The sequence below is a fragment of the Curcuma longa genome, chromosome 15 (genome assembly GCF_044706935.1).
Source record: "Curcuma longa cultivar G26 ecotype Majalengka, Jawa Barat chromosome 15, ITB_CL_G26_1.1, whole genome shotgun sequence".
In the NCBI taxonomy this organism is placed as follows: domain Eukaryota; kingdom Viridiplantae; phylum Streptophyta; class Magnoliopsida; order Zingiberales; family Zingiberaceae; genus Curcuma; species Curcuma longa.
Window position 1 is genome coordinate 5,283,735 of NC_133875.1, and position 24,539 is coordinate 5,308,273.

At 37.8% G+C, this 24,539-nt stretch overlaps 3 protein-coding genes and 1 pseudogene across 3 annotated transcripts; 2 read left to right on the top strand and 2 right to left on the bottom strand.

Annotated features, from left to right (window-relative positions):
* The first annotated feature begins 1,695 nt into the window (after positions 1 to 1,695).
* On the top strand, positions 1,696 to 8,376 carry LOC141846431 (uncharacterized). The gene is made up of 10 exons (XM_074734477.1): positions 1,696 to 1,944; positions 2,066 to 2,210; positions 3,096 to 3,264; positions 3,352 to 3,607; positions 4,583 to 4,671; positions 7,262 to 7,444; positions 7,528 to 7,613; positions 7,691 to 7,775; positions 7,871 to 8,046; positions 8,120 to 8,376. Exons 1-9 carry the CDS (start codon positions 1,728 to 1,730, stop codon positions 8,003 to 8,005), a joined length of 1,365 nt encoding a protein of 454 aa, XP_074590578.1. The 5' UTR covers positions 1,696 to 1,727; the 3' UTR covers positions 8,006 to 8,046; positions 8,120 to 8,376.
* A 629-nt stretch (positions 8,377 to 9,005) lies between these two features.
* Positions 9,006 to 14,205, top strand: LOC141846022 (enolase-like). The gene is made up of 17 exons (XM_074734004.1): positions 9,006 to 9,118; positions 9,270 to 9,333; positions 10,502 to 10,566; positions 10,741 to 10,788; positions 10,917 to 11,003; positions 11,116 to 11,196; positions 11,281 to 11,382; positions 11,459 to 11,539; positions 11,615 to 11,689; positions 12,464 to 12,526; positions 12,622 to 12,702; positions 12,871 to 13,065; positions 13,143 to 13,193; positions 13,282 to 13,370; positions 13,453 to 13,504; positions 13,617 to 13,673; positions 13,895 to 14,205. Exons 1-17 carry the CDS (start codon positions 9,053 to 9,055, stop codon positions 13,973 to 13,975), a joined length of 1,338 nt encoding a protein of 445 aa, XP_074590105.1. The 5' UTR covers positions 9,006 to 9,052; the 3' UTR covers positions 13,976 to 14,205.
* Positions 14,206 to 15,144: 939 nt separating this feature from the next.
* LOC141846586 (AT-hook motif nuclear-localized protein 7-like) lies at positions 15,145 to 19,696 on the bottom strand. Its single transcript, XM_074734621.1, has 5 exons — positions 18,974 to 19,696; positions 18,008 to 18,087; positions 16,288 to 16,419; positions 15,701 to 15,862; positions 15,145 to 15,602 (listed from the first exon to the last, which is right to left on the bottom strand). Exons 1-5 carry the CDS (start codon positions 19,452 to 19,454, stop codon positions 15,339 to 15,341), a joined length of 1,119 nt encoding a protein of 372 aa, XP_074590722.1. The 5' UTR covers positions 19,455 to 19,696; the 3' UTR covers positions 15,145 to 15,338.
* Positions 19,697 to 21,098: 1,402 nt separating this feature from the next.
* LOC141846201 (ACT domain-containing protein ACR8-like) lies at positions 21,099 to 23,189 on the bottom strand (annotated as a pseudogene).
* Between the last annotated feature and the right edge of the window lie 1,350 nt (positions 23,190 to 24,539).

A 24,539-nucleotide genomic window follows, 5' to 3' on the forward strand; every position in this document is an offset into this window, starting at 1 on the left:
AAAATGCTCTTGAAGTCCTCCTTCCTTTAATAGCTTTTAAAACTCTTAATTGTAATCTCATTTGTTATTCATCATTAATTGTATTTTACTCTTTTCATGTTTTACATTCTTAACATCAGTTGACTGATATGTCATCAATCGATTAGTAACAATTGTTTATTTATACCTCTTTGATCTCAATATCGAACCTCGAATCGACTTAGAGTTTTGGGGTTTTCCATCCCACTAATTGGTTGGATACCATATCAATTAACTGAGAATATGACTATCATCAATTGTAGGATTGAGTTTGCTTACACTGAGGTCTATTATAGCTTTCATGTGAATAAATCACTTAAAAATCACAGCTCACATTAGAGTCTTATCATTCACAGTTTAATTTCATCCCTCAATCATCTTTTGTCAGGTTATTCGATGCTTATTCCTCTCCATGTCATCCTTTATATCTTCAACTATGTAGGCTAACTTCATCGGTTATCGTCCTTGTTATTCCTCCTCGTTTGATCTCTCAATCACCTCATGCAATCTTCTTTCATCTTTGCATACTTCGAGTCACCTAGCTTCCAATTTAACCATACTAAGTTCTCTCTAGAGCTGTTATAATCATCACCTCAATACTTATTGTTCTAGGATTCTTTAGATGTTTCATACCATACTTCTTTCATTTCTACATACCTCTAAGCCACTAAATGTGTTATCTTAACCACACCAAATCACTATCTATGTCATCATTCAACCTCGTCAAGCCACATGCTCTCCAAAATCAAAACACACACATTAAATACAACAGTAAAAGTCTAATTTAAATTTTTTGCTCGAATATCAAAATTCTAGGTTATATCGAACTGTTTCTAACCAATTTCATCAAGATTTAAGAGCATCTACGATGGTGCTTTCGGGACATAACTGAGTTGGTTACGACGGATACTTATAGAAGAGGACAATGATTCGAATAGCAACTATTCTCCTCCCGTCGTAATCCACTGCAGTTTTTCGATTTACCTCCTCACAGATGGTATCGATTTACCTCCTTAAAGATGATCATGGGACCACGTGTGAGAAGCTAGAGTGATGCTTACAAAAGAAAAAAAGAGCATCCACGATGAGGCTCCTTACACTCCCATTTGGATGACATGTCAAACCCAAGGAGTTCTAGTGGGAGGGAGCTCTTTTTAATTAAGTTTGGTAGCAACTCTCTGAGCCACTCTTTTTTATTTTTTATATATAAAAAAAATAAATGGCATTTATAATTTAATAATAATTTTTAAAAAATGATAAGTGGGATTCGTAAAGAATAGTTAGAGATGAATGAAATTTTTTTCTTTTGACATGGTATTATAAGGGTACAAAAAAGACCTTTATGGGGGTCAAATTCTTTTATATATATATATATATACACGTATATATGTATTATCATTTTTTTTTATGTGTATTTTTTTCATAATTTACATTTATGGCTTCATTTTAGGGGAAAGTCAAATTTTCTAATCATAAAAGTCATTTTCAAATTTTCTCAACAAATAAATTCCAATTTTTTTTGCCAAATAACCTGCATAAAATTAAATTGCAATATGCTAATAATAATATTTTGGTAAAATATATTAAATTTTAAGAAAAGATATATTTGCAGTTAAAAAAAGGTTATTAAAAAATTGGGTAGATTCATGTAAATTATTTATTTTTGGGAGAGGAAGTGGGAGCAAAAGCTCGATCTCGCGAGCGAGATCATGGGAGTGGTGATCGAGAGCGACCGATGGGAGCTGCATCCCTCCGCCTTCCTCGTCCTCTTCGCCGCCTGCTTTGCTTCCATCTTCCTCCTGCCTTACTTCTCCCGGAGCATCTCTGGCAGGGGAGCCGGAGCTTCGTCTCTCTTCGATCTCGATCGCACGGCCCCGTTCCTCCGTTTCCAGAGCGGTTTCCTGATGCTCTATGCTCTGGCTTCAGGTTCTTCCACCCTGTTGTTTTGTTTTGTTTTCTCCAATTTGATTAGGGCTTTGCTTTTGTTCGTTGTTCTATGGATAGGTAGCTGAAGCTCGGATCTTTATGTGAATTTGTGATCTTGCAGTTATGCAGGGGGTTGAATCGGTGTTTGGTGAGTATGAGTTTGCAGATTATGGAATCAGCCGGGAGCAGATGGCATGGTATCTGGCGACAGGGGCGTTGTCTGCTCTCATTTTTGGTACTTTATCCGGCATTCTCTTTGACATTGTGTAAGTCCGTCTGTTTCCCCCCACTATCATACATTCTAACTTAATGTTTTCTTTTGTTTGTGGATGATTCTTTCATCTAGAAATTAATTGGTTTTAGTGGTCAGTAAGGTGAAGTGGAACATGCATCAGGTTCATATTAGAGGCAGGACTATTGGGGAGTTCTTAGATTGATATGGGACTTGCTGTGAATTTCCCATTCAAAGGCAAAAGTCGATGTTTTCATGGTTAAAGAATATCTGATTAAAATTGGTGCAATGTTGTGAAATGTATTACAAAATTTTTATCCTAGACTTAATAAACATATGTTTGATATGACAGGAATGAGGTGTTTGATGTTTCCCCTATTATGTGATAGTAGCACTAAGTGTAAATGTGCTTGTTTAGGGGTTCAATTTTGGATGGGAGTGAAGCAAGTATAGTTTAGGGTTCTTCTTGGTTTGTTATGAACTTCATTAATCACTTGATTCACTTTTACTACTATGAATTTTTCATTTTGGTTGAAGCAACCAATGATAACATTTAAAGAGTTTTGTTTAAAAAAACTGTCCTTTGACTCACTTCCTATCTCACATCAAGAAGAGCCTAGCACTGGGATGTCTTTTTTCTTTAGTTCTATAGTCCATCTGAAATTCTTAGCAAGGCTATCTAAGTGCTATTGAGCAGCCTGTATGATTATTTTTATGAATTTCAGACAAGAAAATATCAAGGAAGGATGTATGATTATTGTTAAACTTGTTTTTATGATCATGTGCCTGTATGTTGCATCAAAGATATTATCACGAAGGCAGAACACTTGCACCCATTTTTTGTTCTACTCTTTTGTGACATTTTGACATTGTTCCAAAAGGATTGATTACCTTCTTGGTGTTAAACTGATTTATGCAGGGGTGCAAGAAAGGCTTGCTTGCTTTTTTGCTTCCTTCACATTTTTCTGGGAGCCTTGAAGAGTTTGATCAAGCATCCAATCGTTTGGATGTCAAATATATGCTTATCAGTTGCTTCTTCTGTATTTTCTTTCTGTTATGAGACATGGATGGTAATAGAACATGAGAAGGTTAGTTTTGCCCCAGCTGTGCTCTGAATGTTTTTTTTTCTTTTTCTTAATCAGGAGTACTAAGCTAAAGCTTCTTTCTATTTGTAGCAAGGTCATAAGCAAGATCTTCTGAATGATACATTTTGGTTGATGACCTTTTTTGAGTCTTTTTCTCTAATTGGTAGCCAAGGACTCTCAAATTTGTTAGTCAAGGGTATTCATTCAAGATTCTTTAACTCATCTGCTCTGGCTGCCATATTGGCTGTTTTAAGCACTCTGTATATCAAGAAAGAATGGAGTAAAAGTCATCATGCAACTGTTGTTGGGAGTTATAAAAAGTCATTTTCAGCTCATATTCTTAAAGGTACAGAGCACCAGAACTGCAGAATGTCTTCTACATGTACTGGTTTGGTCAAAAAATGTCTAACTATCACCTACATCATGATTAAAAGAATTAATTAATCTACTTTTTTGTATTAACCCAACATTTGAAGGTTGGAATCTAAAATGAAATTTGATAGTGATATACTGTTCCAAATATAAAACGAAAACACTATATTATCTAATTCATTGAAGATTGTGTTGCAATTACAAAAATTTGTAAACAATCAATGATACTGGAAGCTTGTTTGTGCTGACACTAGTTTAGACATTGATAAAGAACATGAAGATACTACAAAAGCACCTTATGCACATGGAGAGTGCTTAAGAGAAGTCTACTAAAAAATTGTGCTTTAAATTGCATCTTACTGCTTGTTACCCAATGAGTTGTTCCTTAAGCTCAAACTTCATTTACATTACTTGTTTGATAGTTCATCTTAAAATAATCATTTACTGATTTCTTTTCTTTCCAAAACCTAAACAATTTCATAGGCAAAAGGGACTTCAGGTTATTGGTTATATTTGGGCTGATCATTATGCATTTCATGTGGTGCACTATCCTAATTTCCATGTTGTTCTGATATATATGTGGATCATGAAAGCAATGATCTGCACCAATCTAGTTTGTCATTCTGACAACCATATACTGTTTGCAGTATATTGCACAATGTATATGCACGAGTATATCCTGATAGCTACTGGTTCTTGCTATACATACCTTTTCATGAAGTCCATGTTAATCTCCTTTAGACAGAAATATGTGCTTGTCATAGTTTGTCAAGCATAAGATAGCCATAGAAAGATTGCTGTTTATCTTGTTATATCACCTTGAGAACAAATTGCATCAGTTCTAGTTGATATTCATTACTTGTATTATGCCATTGATTAATCATATTCTTGAAACCAATTCTACAATATCATAAACTTTCTTATAGTCTGTTTTTCCCTTGCTAGCCAGACAAAAATATTTTGGTTCTCATGTGGGCTCAGGCAAGCATCCATTTTTCCATGTCAGTGTTCTGGATACTCTGGGCACCAACTATAGTGGTAGGCAAGCAACCTGGAATTTTCATATCTCTTGCAATTAGAAGTTTCGAAAGTTATCAATCAATTGAGTATATAATAGCTTCACAATGTTTGTCAATATATGATTACTTATGACTAGCTAATTGTTTGACAGTCTAATTTTTTTGCATGTGAGTCTGATATTTGAATATAGTTTTCATTTGATTAATTCACGATCATGTTGCTTAATTAACGATTGATTATAAAATGATCATCTAAATAATGCATGAATAGAAAGAAGGTATTCCCTCTCTAGAAAACCCTTGCAAATATTCTTATTAGCTCAGAATCCATAGTTGCTTTGACAATTTAGAAACAATTTGTTTACTCTTATATTATTGGAGGACAATACCATGCTGCCATCAGATTTAGCATATAGAAGAACATGAAAATCCATTTAACATAACTAGAAGTTATTTATAAAATCTGAATATTAGTAATGGTGTAGCTTTACATGGATTCAATGGTGAATATGATTTATATAGCCGACCCCACTAGTTAGAACTTATGGCTTGTAGTTAAGAGCATGAAAGTTTCTCAAACGTCATTTAGTTTTTCTTTCTTTGTTCTATAATGAAAGACAATCTGCCTTTTTTGTTAATTAACTCATAACTGTAATTTTAATATTCAGAAAGATGTTTCTGGGTTAGAAAATAATGAAATGACAAGATACTAGTTTTTTAATAGTAGAGTTGACTCAGCAAGATCCGGTTATTTGTCCTCTTGCACTCCCTTTTGACTTTTCTTTTTGTTTTATCTCAGAATATGCTAACATAGTGAAAATATATTTGCATGTGCAAAAAAATATTGTAGCATCGTTAGACCGCTAGAGGAGGAGGAGGAGGAGAGGGGGGGGGGGGGGGGGTGAATAGCGTGCTTTGCTTTTTCACTCGTTTTTGAAATTTTATTTTGAGTACGCAGCGGAAAACAAAAAACTCAAGCACAGACTAAATAATATTTTTTTTTTTACTTGGTTCATAGCCTTCTGACTGTTACTGCAAGGTTCGCAGTCCTTGATTGCTTCGGATGGACAATCCACTAAAGGGTTTTTTCTCACAATGAGAAAGAGTCTCATCTTTTACAAGAAGAGGAATGGTAACACGTTTACCGTTCCTAGAGAATGAATGCACAAAAGACGAAATAAAATTTTGCTACTAGTTACCGACTTTACTTGAGAACTTGAGCACAGTGTCGGTGTAGCATCTTGGTGTTGCAGCAGCGTCTCAGAAGCGTAGAGCACGTGAACAACGATTGCAGAATCGTTGTGAATGTTATTTTGAAGGCTCTGTTCGTGGGTGCTTTTATGGAGCAATCTGAGCGCTTGGATCCCCTTCTAGGTGCCCCCATCATACGCTATCTAATCCATTGTAATCGTTTACTTAGCATCTCCGGGCGCTTGGATCTCTTCCAGGCGTTTGGAATGCTGACGTGACAATTATCGGATAAGATTTGGCTCCGCTGTGTCTTATCCTTCTCTGGGTGTCTGGATCCTTTCCGGACACCTGGAAGTTGAGGTGTCCGGGCCAATTGGGATTTGCCACCTTATTCATCTTGCTACCCGATGAAACCCTATCTGGGCGCTCGGATCTGATAGGGGCGTGTGGACCGTCTTGGCGTCGGATCCAATAGGGGTGCTTGGAATCTAATTTTCTGGATTTTCTTTAAGCTCACTTTCCTTGCATCACAGAATTAGAATAATATAAATACAATATAGGAATTTAAGTTTAGACAGTTTTATAACGGTTTGGTCTTGACTTTGGATTTCTAGTGAAATCCTAGGTCAGACCGACGCCTAGAGAATGTGTCCTCACCTACTACTCTCAGGAAAGTTTACCTTTTGCTAAACACCGATCCTCCAGACTTGTTTGGACTTCCTGCTCAGCATCCGATCCTTTGATCCCTAGGACTTCTTTTCGATGTTCAATCCTCGCTGACCCGCTTAGACTTCCCGCCTGGTATCCTCGATCTGCTAAGACTTCCTTGTCCAGTCCCACTGACCAGGACTTTTTATCTATCCTCCAACTAGGACTTGTCTTGCTTAGCCTCCAGTTAAGACTTTCCTATGCTACTTGCACATTTAGATTAGTTTATCAGTACACAACGTAATCTTAACTTGAACCCTTTGCCATGATCAAAACACATGTTTGATTATCTGGTGCTCTTTGCACCAATAAATATTTCTTAATCTGCTTCCATAAGTAGTTAGATACCCAAATCTGAATCTGCAAAACACCTTGGACAATAGTAACATATCTGAGTTGGATCTTTTTGCAATGTATATGTTTTGTGAATTTCTAATATTGAACTTGAACAAAATATGCATGATTAAGAATTTGTTACATCTTAAGGTGAATGAATAAAGATGATAATCATGAACAAGATTATCCACAAAATATATAATTCCATAATGCCTATCATCATTCCAAAAGTAGAACTGTAACTATAATTTATGAAATCCTCTAGTTTTAATGCTCAGATGGTATATCATTCTTATTCTTTGGATAATTTAGTTTTTAACATCTGCTTGATCTCAAGATTAATTGTTGATTGTCTACATTGTGTGTGATTTCAGGCAGACGGTAGGGAGGTAAATCTATCTTTAATATATCCAGTCTTGATTGGCTCAAGAATGCTAGGCAGCACTGCTTTCCCATGGCTTTTCAGTGAGGCAAAATTATTAGGCAATGAGGATTGCCTAACGACAGCTTTGGGAGTCGCTGGCATATCTTTGTTCATCGTCGCTTATGATTACCAGGTACGCTACAATATTTATTATTGTTCTAGACCATCCCTCTGCCTCCTTGCGCGAACTAATTTGCCACCCTACTATAATAACAGGAGATTGGAGTTCTAGTTCTTCTATTTTGCATCTTTCATGCATGTGTTGGTTTCAGTTTACCTTCACTAGCAAGATTGAGAACAATGTGAGTCACTTATTTTCCTTTCCCTCAATCCTTGATATATATTTTTTCCAATGTAAATCCTCATTATGTCTTTGCAGGTACCTACCAAATGAGCTTCGCAGCGGAATGATAGCATTCTCCTTAGCACCAGCTAATGCAGCACTCCTATTTGTTCTTCTTCAGGTATCGATCTGTGCTTGCATCCTCCAAAGAAGCTTGTGTTCATAGTAAACCTGCCAAATTATACTGAACAAGAACATTTGTTTCATTGTTGCTAGGGCGGTTATCATCGGAATCTTGAGAATTCCACAATCATGGCTCTTGCTGCGTTTGGCTTGTTGATTGCTGCTGGTTGCATATATAAATTGCGATCATGGAGAAAGATGTCTCGTCAAAACTGGCATAATATATAGCTCGCGATTGTTTAAGCCAAGAACCTATCAAGCAGATTCAGGTAGTTTATAGTTTCAGTGCTTGTGATTACGGCAATAGTATAGAATTACAGTCTGATAAGGCTACTCTTTCAGGTTTTTTCTAATCTGCTATATTTGAAGAGACCAGAAGTAAACATTCAAGTTTTTGCACATCAGACAACATTTTACTAGACGATCGACATGCCAGGGAGATTCTGACGATGCAAAGAAGAGTCATTGATTTTTTAGCACGCTACTTTGCCATATTCTTTTAATTTAGGCCTTGGAATTCATTGAAAATTTCAAATGTGTCCATGTTGATAAGTTCTTGAAAGATCACAGGAGAGTTTGGGGACTCTATTGGTAATGAAAAGTCTAAGAATTATGGCTTCCATCATCGAGAAGATGGGAATTTTCCTGAATTGTAGGAAAATTGATCTTTTGCTGAACTTTAAAATTTTCATTCTCTTATTTAAAATGATAACTTTAAAATTTACATCCTGTTTATTTAAAATGATAAATTTTGATGTAGATTACTTTTTTTAAAAAATAGATATCTTAGAAAAAATAAATTTAAGTTATATTTATAAAAGAATATATATATATTACCGTTGTCTCATTGCCCTGGAAAAAAAATAATAAAAATAAAAATAAAAAATAAAAAATTATAACAAACATTGTTGGGTGCAGTTGTTCACTTTTTAAAGTCCAGTGTCTAAAATTTGGCCTCTGACTAAGCAAGAGCGGGATTGTTGTGGGTCCCATGAATGTTTCCAATCGAAAGAGAGGTAACGAAGGGGTTTAGGGATTGAAAGTACGTGAAGATTAAAAAGAAGCTCTGTTCACGGCGGCCGAGCCATCGAACGGAGTGGCAAGTGGCAACAAGAAAACCGTGAAACGCTTCTTCTAGAATCTACGCATCGAATTCAACGGCCGCGATTTGTTTTTGGCGAGCAACTGCATTCTCCGCCCTTTAAAATGGATCACCTGTGTCGCTGCGACGATTGCAGGAATCCTGTGAGAGAGATAGGGAGATTGGCGAGAGAGATGGCGAAGATCGTAAGCGTCAAGGCTCGTCAGATCTTCGACAGCCGCGGCAATCCCACTGTTGAGGTGATCCTCGCACAAGAACTTGTATCATGTTTTGTTGATCTGCCAACATCGATCGCCCTAGATTCGCCGACTGTTTGGTTTTGCTTCGTTTTGGATGTTTTGGTGTTCTTGGAGATTTATTGACTGCCTTGATGGTTTTTTGTTGCATCAGGCGGATGTTTGCCTGTCAGATGGAACTTTTGCTAGAGCAGCGGTCCCTAGCGGTGCCTCAACAGGTACGGTGTATCTCATCTCATTCTCGATCTTTCAAGATTTGACCTATAGTTGCTTACTCCGTGCACGATCGATGCTATGTTGTACAGTTTCAATTGCTTCGAGGCAAGGTTTTTACTGATTTTCATATATTGCTGTAACAAGCGCTATCTTTGATCTGAGTCCCAATTAAGCTACTGCTTGTTGCTGTCATTACACTGATTGATTTTCATTTTTTTTTGGCGGCGTTAGACATCAACGATCTGAAATAGTTGCTGGTTCTCCCGTTGAAACGAACGGCACCAAAATTGTTTTTTTAATAAAAAATGGAATTCCATCATAAAATAGATATGAAAGGAAAGTTGACCTGAAATTGAGGAATTCAAAACGTGCAAAAATTGAGTACTTCTACCATTAAAGTAATTGACCTGCTTTATTGAATTGTCTTGGTGGGCGTTTAGTTAGAACTTCAGCTAATGCTTCAACAATGAGCCTGGTTATTCTACATTGCTTGCTTGGACCAGGCCTTGAAGAGCATATGAGTAATGATATCTCTTTTCAGATGAGACTAGCCCATCAGGGTTTCAAGTTAAATTCAGGATGTTTGGGGGAAAACTTAAAATTCTGTAACATACTTTGTAATCGTCAGCACTCTCATTGATCTCTGTTATATGCTAGCTTGTTTATCTGTTGATGCAAATTTCTTCTCCACATAAATCGTTTATTCTATTACTGCCCATGATTTGAGTTGCTGTGAATAAGTGGAATAAAGGCAGTGCATGAGTTACGAGGATCAGAATCAGACTTGACAATTGGTTGCAAATTTTTTTGTGCTAGTGCAGGAAATTTCTTTTCATTTTCAATACCCATAAATAGGTTTGATGATCCAGCAATTGTTTTGACGTCTCATGGGAAGAAACATGTGACCTAAAAACCTTGTGTAGATCTCTTGTTTGTAATAAAAGACTGTCATATGAGAGTACAGCGTATGAGAAAATGGCTGTAAAAGGTCACCTTAGATAAAGCTAGATGATTGATCTTAATTGTTAGCATCCTTTTCTGGCATTCCAGTTTGGGTTATGTCTTCTTACGTGCAATTCAAAATACAACTCATTTATTTTTTTAATATGTGTGATCAGAGTTCATTGCTTTATTGTTTACTAAGTCTTCTTTCCTTTAATGGTGGTTTAGGTGTATATGAAGCTCTAGAGCTAAGAGATGGAGGATCAGATTATCTTGGCAAGGGTGTTCTCAAGGTTGAGTACCTTTCTTTTCAATTATAGAGTTATAACATTGTCCAGATATGCTTTTCTCATATTGTATATAGGCAGACTAGATATATGTGATAAATAGAACAAGAAACCCTTTCACATTTTGGTTGCATTTTGGGGAAAATGAACTGATTGTATATTTTGGATGTCTTGCTCTAGGCTGTTGCAAATGTAAATGCTATCATCGGACCTGCTCTGATTGGGAAGGTGAGTGATAAACAATGTTATTTTTCGTGGCCTGAAATATAATTGAAGTTACCCTGAGATAGAGTAGTGAATGAGATGCTTCTGGTACCAACAGTTCAGAAAACATACAACTGCTATTTCTTTTCCAGGATCCAACTGAGCAGATTGAAATTGATAACTTCATGGTCCAAAAGCTTGATGGAACCTCCAATGAGTGGGGCTGGTGCAAACAGAAGGTCTAATTTATTAGTAATTTCCATACTGCTGCAGATTTAACTATGGTATATCAAACAACAGTAGTAGGCTTCAAATCATCACTGATCATTCTCTATACTCTCATACCTACAGCTGGGAGCAAATGCTATACTGGCTGTTTCTCTTGCTGTGTGCAAAGCAGGAGCTAGTGTGAAGAAGATACCACTTTATCAGGTTTATGATTTTCCATTAGTTTTTTTTTCTTTGTAGCAAACTGATCCATGTTTCTGAAGATTGCTACTCCATTCTTTTATTCAGCACATTGCTAATCTTGCTGGAAATAAAACTCTGGTCTTGCCTGTACCTGCATTTAATGTTATCAATGGTGGATCACATGCTGGAAACAAGCTTGCTATGCAGGTAAGGCTTCATTTGAATCTTTACTTGAGTAGCTAACAATCCACTTCTTACATTGTCCATTTTGATTTATAATCAGGAATTTATGATTCTTCCTGTGGGAGCATCCTCATTTAAAGATGCCATGAAAATGGGTGTGGAAGTTTATCACAATTTGAAGGTATATAATTGTGAGTTTGTATGTTTAATATTCCTTTCTTGCACAATGTACCTATTGCGTGTTACTGTACTGCAGGCTGTAATCAAGAAGAAGTATGGGCAGGATGCTACTAATGTTGGTGATGAAGGTGGTTTTGCTCCCAACATTCAGGTGGTTTAGTTTTTATGTGGAGACTGAAAATTTACTTGCAGGATTTTATAAAAATTTATGGATCTTTAGTGATCTAAATTCTGTAGAGGGTCCCTCCATGGAGCCCTCTTGAGGGGTTCATTTATGACCCTTCATTCATCTCATCCATATACACATGTAACTACTTTTATTGGCAAATCATATTATTTCTTATATGCAGGATGACATCCACAATGAGAAATCAATGATCATAGATGAACCCTTGGCTTTGTAGATGCCATTCATAGACATTTTGTTTGTCAATAAGGCCCTATTGACTACATATTATTGTCTTTATGTCATTGTTGCTATTCTTTCTTTTGGTAGGAAAATTTCCAACCACTTTATGCATTTCATTTAGTTGCTTAAATCAACTATCATGAGGCCTGAACTGCACAGTATACTTAGTTGGTATTGAAAATCTGTAGACTCTATAACACCACCAACAACAAGCAATGGATCCTGATGTTGTGTCAATATATCTGGAAAAAAAAATGCCTACATCACGTGCTTCTTTGCTGAAAATATGATAAATTGACTTGCTTCCTATATTGTTCCCTACAAATAGAACACTGTAGTATTGCTACCTTTTCTATATTCCTCCACCTTTGGTCATTCTGTAGATTTGAGGCAAAATTTAACTAATCCTTTAGCTTCACAATGAACCTTATTTAGTTATCCTGATGAAAATTTGTTCGACTTATTTGAAGCTACTGCTTTACTGGACCTATTATTGCTTTCTCTTGAATGTTATAGGAAAACAAAGAGGGACTTGAACTTTTGAAGACAGCTATAGAGAAAGCTGGATACACTGGCAAGGTAACCTAAATTTCTTTATTTCCATGTAGCTTGAGTCTTGACCAAAATATCATAGACTTAAGGGGCTAAAAGTTTGCTTTTCTGGGGTCTCTCAGGTTGTTATTGGGATGGATGTTGCAGCTTCCGAGTTTTATAATGACAAAGATAAGACTTACGATCTTAACTTCAAAGTGGAGGTAAATTCTGGTTTTTGTTCTGAGATATCTGATGGTTGGAAACTGATATAAATGTGGATAACTCTAAACTATCTATCTTGTTATGTTTCAGTTTTTTATTTTATTTTATTTTATTTTTTTATCTTTTCCACATGAGTAACTTCACAAAGTTCGTTTTCTTGTCTATAGAACAATGATGGCTCCCAAAAAATCTCAGGCGACAGTTTGAAAGATGTATACAAGTCTTTTGCATCTGAGTATCCTATTGTGTCTATAGAAGATCCATTTGATCAGGATGATTGGACCCATTATAGCAAGATGACTGAAGAGATTGGACAGCAGGTCCAGATTGTCGGGGATGATCTTCTTGTCACCAACCCCACGGTAACTGTTGGTTAATCTCGCAAATTGGAGTTCTAACACGAAGAGTAAAATCCTTACCATTTGATTAACTGTTTCAGAGGGTTGCAAAGGCCATAAGTGAGAAGGCTTGCAATGCCCTTCTGTTGAAGGTAACATCAGTTTATCCTCTATTTGTTAACACTGTGATTATTAATCCTCATTTTGATTATTTATAGTCCAGTCTTTGATATTCAACAGGTTAATCAAATTGGATCAGTCACAGAGAGTATCGAAGCTGTTAAAATGTCTAAGCGTGCTGGATGGGGCGTAATGGCAAGCCATCGAAGGTATGGCTTCTATTGCATTTACTTTCTTCTTGATCAACCTTTTTTAAAATTAAAAAAAAAAATACTTTTCTTCTGATTTTAGTGGTGAAACTGAGGACACCTTCATAGCTGATCTCTCTGTGGGTTTAGCAACTGTAAGTCTTTTTGTAACACAAACCATGCTTACAGATGCTTCTTTTCTTAGATTTGTTTCCTTGTATAAATGCTTCCATATGAAGTTTGAGTTATATCTGTTACTCTCTCCAGGGTCAAATCAAAACAGGAGCTCCATGCCGATCAGAACGCCTTGCCAAGTACAACCAGGCAAGTGATTTTCGATATCCCATCCAATTTCAGTTATCTTTCTTCCTGCCCTAATTAATCCAGTGTCAGTTTACACATTCAACAAAAGACATTCAGCATGTCAGTTGTTAGTATAATCCTGAAATCTTAACCAGATCTTCTAATGGCGAATAGTATTTGCTCGTATGATATAGCACCTGACATGAAATAATTTGACGCGTTCCTGATCTTGCTGCCCGCAGCTTCTTAGGATCGAAGAGGAGCTTGGCGATGCAGCAATTTATGCCGGTTTAAAGTTTAGGGCGCCGGTGGAGCCTTACTAGGTGATGCTAGATCAACCCTTGCTTGTCTCTTTAACTGTATGAGTTTCTGGTTTCCCCAAGTTTTGTGATGCCCATGTTGTTACATACTGTTTCATGCAGTGGGCAAAATAAGTGGCAATTTTCCTAATTGAACCTAGAAGATGTTCAATGATGGCATTGCCTTGTTGTGTTTGCTACTTTGTTCATTTTGCTTGCTTTGAGGATTTTAGGAATCACTTCTATTGAGCTTATGATTTTGTGCCTTGATTTGTTTGTCATACATGATAAAGCTTCTCAACATGTGCATTTGATTCTAAATATTCTTGATTTTTTTTTCTTGTGTTCAAGTATTTCAATTCTGTATTATTGTTATTCTAAAGAAGAAATTTCAATTTCATAAAAAAAAATTCCTCACGAAGATGATCATGCAATTCATAATAATATTCAACCAAATTATAATTTATCAAAGTTCTATCTAAAAGTTAATCCAAAGTACATGAAAATTCTGAATATAATTATTACAAAATCATAAAAATGATGTATGTCTATTTATTATCACATTACATGCATTTAATAATTTTCCTTTTTAATTAATGAGGAGTTGAGTTATAGAGGCATGCATCTATTTCTTTCAAAGAAAAGTTTGTACTCTTCTTTGTTCTTAATTATTTTGGATTTCCAAGTGGAATTTGTGTTGTCTATTTGATTTTATCTTATAATGGAATTTCCAATAGAATTTATTTTAATTACTTTTTTTTATTTGATTCAAATAATCGAAGGTAGAAATTTTTGATAAGTAATTATACCTATTATAGGTGATTTAGTCTTAAAAATAGACAAAAATATACAACTTAAATCAGCCAAACCACAAATGTCAAATTTGTTCCAGTTCATAAATTCAATCAAACAAGAAATGAGAAATAAATCATTTCCATATAATTCCATTTCATTCCCTTTACCAAATACAACTTAAAATCCATCATTCGATATATTTAATCAAACAAAGAAATGAGAAATAAATCATTTCCATATAATTCCATTTCATTCCCTTTACCAAAATACAACTTAAATCCATCATTCATAAATTCAATCAAACAAAGAAATGAGAAATAAAGCATTTCCATATAATCCCATTTCATTTCCTTTACCAAATACAACTTAAATCCATCATTCGATATATTTAAACAGAGTTGCGGCGAGGAACAAGTAGAATTCATCCACTAATAGTAATGGCAGATCAAATACATGCAACTTAGCACAAGAGACAGAAGAAAAGATTACAGAAAACACTTTCTGAGAACTATTCTAATGCCTACAAATCGCCGGTGCCGTGAGCTACAGATGAACAACAACACATAAAATCTAAAATTTTGATGAGGACATTTTAGGCTACTACAGAGTTGCGTGTGTCGGGTACAGACTGCAAGGGAGCAGGCCAGTTTTCTAACTTGAAGGAGGAGAAAGACAAGGTTGTAGGGTTTGATTTGGAAGTTTTGGGACTCGAGTGAGCTTTTGGGTCGCACCCTTCCACTTCTTTGTTGGAGAAAGAGATGGTTGGCATGGGCAAAGGTTGCGATACGATCTCCACTTTTGAGTTCTGCACCTTCTGCTCCAAATGGTAGCTCGGAAAAAAGCTTCCTACCACAACCTGAAATGTGTGGAGTAATTTAGATTGTGAAAGTTGGGACTGGCATGGCGATGATGGAATTGTTTGATGAAATTTGGATGGGCTGAACGTTGTATTACCTGGACGGGGCTAGCAGCTACGAGCAAACCAGCAACCCCTCCGCCGATGACTCGACCATCTGCACTTGCCAAAGAAACACTCATCCCTCCAGACCTGCTTCTTGTCCCTCCATTTTCAGATGGTATGAATGATCCGGACAACGAAAGCAATTGGAAGCGTCCCTGAAGAAATGCAAAGGTAATGTTGCATAAAGTAAGATTGTGTATCGGCTACTGAAGGACACAACAGCCTGCTCGACTCTGGTAACTAGGCACAAAAAGATTTTCATTCTGATGTTATCCCAAAGAAGAATGGAGATTCCATGATCTCTGGTATTCTATCTTTGAGATTTTAACTGTTCAAGAATTAAGATCATTGCATTTACTACAGATTAATAAATAATCTACCAAAGTTTCATGTCATTAGAAAAATAAGCACCCAAATAACTGTTGACATGAAGCATCAAACTAAAAAAAGAGCAAATAAAGTGCACCTATTGGCCATAATAAAGGATAATTAAGGAATCAATGTGAACTTGCAACTTTATGTTTTTTGTAAAATCTTAAACAAAAAAATGAATCTTCATATCCATCAAATTAAAACAAACCTCGTAGGTCAGAGTACCACCAAATGAATCAGGTTGACGAAGAGTCACATTTGATACAACCCCATTAGCAGATAAAATACAAATAGCTTTTGGCCCCTGCTGAGAAAAGGATATGATCTTCATGGTAATATCCTAAAAAGGTTTCGGATCAATTAGTATTGCATAAAGCATCAAAGGTACATAATGTCAAAGAAAAAAGGTTCAAACTGTAAGCAAGTAATTCTTTCGAGTATTGTTGCTCACATCATTTTCTGAATCTACATAAAATATTATTAACTGTTAGCACCGACTCGAAGCAAGTACAGGCAAAAGACATTTTGAAAATCCAACTGAAACTGAGCGAAAAGGCAAATGCAAAACTTAAATTGAAGAAAATTACCTTCCTAATGGCAATGTTTATATCACCATAATATACAGCATAATTCATGAACAATTAATAATCTTGGTTGCAAAGAAAATACAAGGTCATTCTCAAGGGTTCATTGTCATGTTAATTAGTTTCCCGGTTTACAAACCTCCATTGCCAATATTATATGATACTGATAAGATTGTATTTGCAAAACGAATTCTTTAGCATTTGATTTTTAGTAAGCTGCAATAATATATTTGTGAAAATTCTTTGGTTCACTTATTGGTTCAGATTGTATCAGAATAAGCTAATATGACAGAATCACCTTAAGTTGATAAGATAAAGTTCAAAATAATTCAAATTCAGGGGGATCCATCAGGAATCCAGTAGAACTTGTAGATCACAAATAGGATCTGCCAAATTTCTGTAAGGAGTAGGCTGATTAGAATGATCCAACACCTCTCCATGTGCACTTAACACTAATTCAGATGCTTCTGATTAGATATCAACAAGCAGCCTGCCCTATACTTTTGGATAATTAGATCCAATAACTTTTTGTACATTGGATGTTTAATTGTATAGATTTTGTATTATTTCCTCAACCAATTGTGACCGACATCATTGTTGCTCTTGGCGAACAATTTAAATTTATTTCTGTTTTGTGATTTATAATTTAGATGATGTTGTCTGTTAAATTGGTGTCTCCGGTAGGAAAAAAAACATGGACGCCTCCTACATCTGTTAATTAGTTTCCCTGTTTAAAGAAAAATAAGAGGAAAAGTATAGATCAGTATGCAAGATACAGAAATAAGCAAAACTCATAAACATTGTCTAGCCTCCTACGAGATACGAATAGGCATTTCACAAACCACAAAAAAAATCCAAAGAAATAACTAGACAAAAAAATTATTGATTCAATTATTGAGCTCAGGAATATGGGTAAACTACATATAAAAAAATGTAATCAAGTAAAATACTTCTGTTGTTTTCTAGATGGAAAAAAGTTCACATAATCAAAGCTGTAGCATCTGCCAAAAAAGCTAAAACGAAATTTACAATTTTGATCAACCAAAAGGAAAATGAAATTAATAACTACTATGTGAAATCATGAACTAGGTGAACCAGATTTAACAAGCAAAATTGCCTTTTTGAGGTGGAGACAGCTGTTGACTGCCATTCTTCCATTTCAGATAAACCGTTACTATAGCTCTTATTTACTGATGTGAATACCAACATCAGTTTAGGTTCCATGATAAAAAATAAAATAAAATTCTGAATTTTGTCTCCATGTCTAATAATTATCATTGAAGCTTAAAAGCATTTGCTATTAGTTGTTTACAACAGGAAGAAACTTGATCAAGTAAGCAATACCTCGCCACAAGCAACAGTAAGAATGTGTGGTGTGAAATTTGCACCAGCAGAACAAGCTACCATTTCACCTTGCACTGTGCCTATTCGAACATAGTAAAATAAATAAATAAATGGGAAAATAATTACAAATTCATATAAATAGTTAGAACAACAAAATAGAAAACAATGGCATGGGTTCCTCAGTTGTGATAACTAGGTCCAAGACCCTCTATTCTGGTTTTCACTCTTCAATTGATCTTCAATGACAAGCCGGTTTACAGGTTAAACAAAATTCATATCAGTCAGTCAAAATTAAGTCAATCTCAATCCCATATATACAGACAACCCCAGAGGCCTTATATTATCAGTAATAATTTTAGTTGCCAAAGGCTGCTCAAAATGATTAATTATACCCTAAATGGTACCTATCATCCTTTTGATCCTTGATTCCATCAACAAAAACAAGTAATCAACTCCAGTTATCAGCAAAAATTGGCCGTCCCCTTTTTATTTCTTGCTTTCATAGTCCTTAGTGAAGCAACCAAAGAATGGCACTCCCATAAAAGCTACATCCAACCTCTAGATCTCAGAACCATAATTCCTGCCTAAAAGGACACCGATAACTTTCAGGTGCCTCAGCTCCACACCAACTACCCGTCTGAGGACAAATACATCTTGAATTGAAACAAGAGATAATTAAATGATCCCACACAAAGATCTTTGACCTACTTCTGAAGTCCCATATTGATAACTAATAAAGACAGCCATATGCTACAAGTCAAGAGTCTCCAACAGCAGTTCAGGTCCATGAGTTAAATCGAAGAAATACAAACCCGATGAAGATTATTTTGATTATTTTCACAAACACAAAAGATTAACTTCGCGTATTCAACGCAAATTTTGTGCTGTTTTCAGTGTACTTTTTTTTTTCTTGATGAGGAAGAAGGAAAGTAAAAGAGGGACATGGAAAAGCACAAGTGTCAGTACCTGAAGACTCTACTTGGAAAGCGATTTGTGGTGCCTCGCGGAACCCCACGCCCTCCGGCCAGCCTCTACCCAGCTTCATCACCGCCCCGACCGCCGTCGCCGGAGTGTACTCTCCCACCGGCACCGACGCCGAGAGCGGCCTTGGGTTCAGCGGCCGCGCCAGGCTTCCGTCCGGGGCGTACTTCCTCGGCCTGCCCCTCTTCTTCCTCACCCCTACGCTCGCCACGCCGAACCCCGTAGCGCCCGCACCGCCCACCACCCCACTCACCTCCACCGCCACCGCTCCACCGCCCTGGCCACCGTTCCTCTCCCCTGCGGCCGAAGCCACGACCTTCTCCTCCTTAGTAGCTTCCGCCACGTCACCACCCTGAGTAGCAGTATTCTTCTGCTCCATCTTCTCCACAGCTGCCGCTCCGACGACCTCCCCGTTCGTCCCCGGCGCCACCGCCGGCGAAGGCACTCCACCGCCCGACTCCTCCATCTACGAAATCACTGACCACCGAAGCACCAAATCCATCCGATTAGGGTTTGTAGGCGCCCATCAACATGGATCCCAATTTTTTTTTATCAAAATATAGAAAAGAAAAGAAGGATTCGGCGATTAAAATACAGAAGAAATACCGATTAAAGTAACTCGAAGCAGATGGTGGAAAAAAAAAAGGCAACGAGAGGGGAAGAAATTATTGCGGATGGTGCGAAAAAAAGCGATTTAATTTAGTTTAATCCGACGGGAGAATCGAAGAAGTTGTTTGAGGAGGAGAAAGTCGATAAACAATTAATTAATTTTGAATAATTAAATCGATCGAGGTCGGGAAATGGGTATCGATTTCGCCTTTTTTAGTATTATCTTTTTTAGCAGTAGGTGGCCGGATTAATTAACAAATTAAATTCTAATTATTTATGGAATTAACTAATAAATAATTCCGTTCGTTTCATTAATGTATTGCAATTGTTAATTAATTCTTTCAATTAAGTGGAATAATTAAAATTAGGTTTGAATGAGGCAACCGTTGGGGCAGGTGCGAATCCGCGATTGAATCGCAGTGGGTGCGTAAATGGGCTCAGAGTTGGGATTAATTTCAAGAATGCCACCTAGGGACTAATGCTGAAATTTTATTATTATGCGAAAATTTTAGGGGTTCGGTGTCTAATTATATTTTGCAAGGGCTATGATGCATAAATTCTTATGGGCCTTTGGCCCACTACTGTTGAAGCCCAAGTTTCATGCTCCTATAAAATTCTCACATAGCTAAAAAAAATTATATTTTACAATGATAATTATTTATAATGGAATGGATAAGATCGAGTTTGAATATGAAATAAAAAATCTCATCATCAGCGGTCAGAGGTCGTGACTCTTCGCGATCTCCTTTTGTAATCAGTCGTCAAATCAATAATCGCATCATATTTCTTTGATTAACGATTATCATCCGTTCGCCCAATCAACAGTTCAATCATCTCTCCCTGTCTACACAGATGCCATATAGACACTGCCACGTCACATGTGAGTCTAACACATCACCCAAGTGCCACGCAGGTACTGTCACGTCCTCGCAATGACGCGTAAGTGCGAAGTGCAAAGTGCGCTCATTGCACGCACGCATGCGCGCTGGCAAACCGCGGACTCACAGGTTCGAGCACCTACTCGCCCATGAAAAAGACACATAAGCTTTTGTATTAACTCCATTAACACAGCAATATTAATAAGGAAAGAAAGCCCATTAAATTTTTTCAATATGAAACTATTTCTCATGCAATTTCTTTATATAACATTAATTAATATTATTATAAAAAATTAATTTTTTATTTATCCTTAATCTCGATTTATCAATAAATTAATAATCTAAATTTATTTACGCGAAATGTAAATTTTAATTTTGAAATCAATTTTAACTTTTATCATGATTTTTTTACAAAATCATATATGTTAAAGTCCAATATCCAACACTTTGATAAGAACTACAGAGTTTCAAATCATTAAAGCAGCCTTCTATATAATTGAGGATTGTGCCCTAGGACATAACTGAATTGGTTAGACACAGTGAAAGAAAAGGATTTATAGGAAAAGATTCAATTCCGGTAGTTAGTTAATCTTTCAATTGAATCTAATTTAGATCGCCTGAAAATAATATACAATTCCTACATCGAATCTAAGCCCTGTGTACAAAAACATGCCCTGAAAAATAAACCAAAGAATTCACCAGGAAGTCAAAGTCAAACTGATCGATTGCCTAAGAACATGACTTGATCAGTCCTAAGTTGTACAGGTTTCTCCGGAACAGATTGCCCAAGTAAAGCCCGATGTTGCCGGCGACCTGCGCCTCCTCGCCGCCGTCCGCTGCCGGGGACGGGAAACGAGGCCTCTGCTCCTCCTTCACGAGCAGGAAATGGGGGCCGATCCTTTCCCGGACGGCGTCGACCGCCTTGGGGTCCGCTGGCTGGCCGGCGAAGTCGGTGACGTAGAAGACGCTCGAGGCCACGTTTCCCTTCGTCGATACTTCCGCTCCCGCGATCAGTAAGCCGTTCTCGCGGAACGTCCGCGTGACCTCGGAGAGCAGCCCCAGGCGGTCCTCGATGCAGAGCTCCAATCTCGTCCCCTGATTTCAAGCACCAAGATCGGATTTTTAGCATGAAAAATCTCAGCTTTGTGACTGTGGTGGTAGATTTTGTTAGGGTTTGGGTTACCTTTGAGGTTCTTCTTTCGATGGCAGCGCGCAGGATTTGGATCACCCTCTGCCGCTCTGCCGCCGAGTTGATCGGGCTGCCGTCTTTGTGCCTTATGTAGAACTCCTGAATCGATCCCACATTTGTGATTATTTGGTGGAAATGCGATCATTTGTGTCGATGGAATGAGTTTTTGGAACAAAAAGATGAAACCTGGTGAGCCAAATCGTCGTTGGTGTCGATGGTGCCGTGGAAGACGACGTAATCCATGTCGGTGAGCGTGTAGACCATGTCGAAGAGAAGCTTTGGGCGGTCGGGGCACTGCACGGAGACGACGGAGTACCCTCGCTCGGAGCAATTGTGAACGGAGATAGAAGGAGGGGAGGAGGAAGAGGTTCGCTCATAGTCGCCGTCGGCGAACAGCAACTGGTGGAGGCGCCGGTCAGCTTGAGTGACGGCCATGGAGATGTCGGTGGTGCGGGCCCTGCACGATCCGTGGTCGCCCTTGAGGACGTGGCGGAGGCGAGACTCGATCCCCTGGATCCGCTGCGCGTCGCGGTGGATGGGGGAGCCGGAGAGCTCGTCCTTGACGGAGACGAGGCAGGCGATCCGCCCGGCCTGCGTCCACACCTTGGCCTCCGTCACGGCGCAACCAAGGTCAACTAGCACGGCGAAGACCTCGGAAAGTAAACCCGGGCGGTCATCGCCGGTGAGCTCCAGGGTGGAGAGCCCGGCCTCCTCGCTCGGCCGGTGGGGTTCTTCGGCGCCGTCCGTGTCCAAGGACTACATTTTTATCAACCGATAAGCGAAAAGGAAGAAAATTTCATCTTCGTGCTCAATCGCCGGAGCAGCTCAAAGATCCAAACCTGCTCGAGGTAGGAGATGACGCTTTCGTCGGTGAGCTTGCGGCCGAACTGGTCGGTGACATGGAAGACGTCCATAAACCAGCGGCCGTCGGACGAAATGTAGGCCTTCTTGACGGTGAGGTTCAGGTCGGTGAGCACCTGCACCGCCTCCAAGAGGACGCCGTGCTTTCTCGCGCTGTCGACCTGCGGCCATAAACAGATCTGTAAATCACCTTCCAGAACCACATAAACAAGCCCAAAATTCAGCCGAAATCGCGCGTTAATCACCTTGACGAGCGTCGCCGTGCCGCAGACGGCATTGTCGATGACGACCCTGAAACAGAGAGCCCAAGATTCATCAAGATTAAACAGATTTTGAATGATCAAACCACCACCAGCTCGATCGGATCCTTACCTGGGGCTGTCCATCCGAAGGAGCAGCTTCTCGTACTCGTTCAAGTTCGCCGGTCGAGCCATCCCGATCACTGCGAGATTTCAGAATTCGAGTTGAGTCGGGGCGGCGGCGACGGAATGAAATATTTAAAGCGATAAGGAAGGAGGGGGGGCAGCGGCGCGGGTGGGTGGGTGGGGGTGGAAGTGGACCCCAGCGGCCCCCACCGACAGAGGTGATGGCGGCGGGGCCGACACGTCGCCGAGATCTTCGTGTTGGGTTCTGGTCGCCGACTGGACGCTGTCGGAGGCCACATGGGGGTGGTAGTGGTGGTGGTCGACGGCTGGCAAGTACGGCGCTGCCACGTGGCTCGAACATCACTATTTAATAAATAAATAAATAACGAAAATATTACATAAAACATCAAATTAATCTTTTTTTTCCTCGTCACGTGATGCTCACGTGACACCACGTGGGGAGCAAGTGATTGAAATTTGAATGTTACAATTTTCAAAAATAAATAAATTTAGAGTTAGTTGACTTGAAAAATGTATAATAATAATAATAATAATAAATATTGAAATTCTAAGTGTGCGATGAACGTGCGCCGCATGTCCAAGCCATGACTTGGATTATGATGAGTGTTTGTTTTCTTTTTACCTCGAATTCAAATTAATTTATCAAAAAAGTCAACTATTAACTATGATCAAAGTCAAATTACTTAGTCGAGTTTTTGTATCTTAATTTTAATTATTTGAATAAAGAAGGCTTTGTAATTATAGTGAATTAATTGTCTTAAAGGCCATTTAATTACCCTTAAATATGTATTTATTGCACGTTAATACGGAAACAATGTCATGACAAATTGTTATAATGAAGGTGTAAATATGCAAATTAATTTGTCCCCACGAGAAATGAGTTATATTGAGGATCGGTGCCAAGTACTTGATGTCTGAGATCGAACTATGTTTCATTTAAGATCATTTGCAACTTGTTTAATTTAGAAAATTATGTCACACTTTATTGGCCTATAAATTATCTTCGTACATTGAAATTTTTTTTTGTTCGTGAAGGAAAAGTAAAATGGATAAATTTAGTGTAAATAAATACCATTTGATAATTTATTAAAAAAATTTATTATGAAAGCACAAAACACATGGATGTAGTGAATTGTTATTTTCTAAAATAAAAATATAAAATAAAATATCAAACACACCTCAAAGTTTGTTGTCCTTGTCGGATGACGTCATCAAATCCAAGACGATACAATTTGATTGCTAACGCATCGAATCTAATCGGATCCGATCGCGCGAAATCCAACCAAAACTAGTTAGCGTTGGCGGGAAAAGAAAGAAAGAGAAAGAAAGAAAAGAAAGCGTGGCGCGGGCGCGGGTTATTCAGTTTCCCGCCAAATCAGCGCGCGCCGAAGTTTTGTTGGCCGATGCGGTCAAAAAAATTTAAAAGCAACTTGCACTAAATAAAACGAGAGAAGAGTTTCAATTAACTTTTTTTAATTTTATTTATATATTTTGAAAAAATGCCTCAGATTTTTTTAATATTAAATATTCAACTTATACGGATTAATTTTGAAAAAGATGATCTAATTTCACATTTTGATCATTAAGTAAATTTAAAAAGTAAGATGACTTCAAAGTAAATTTAAAAA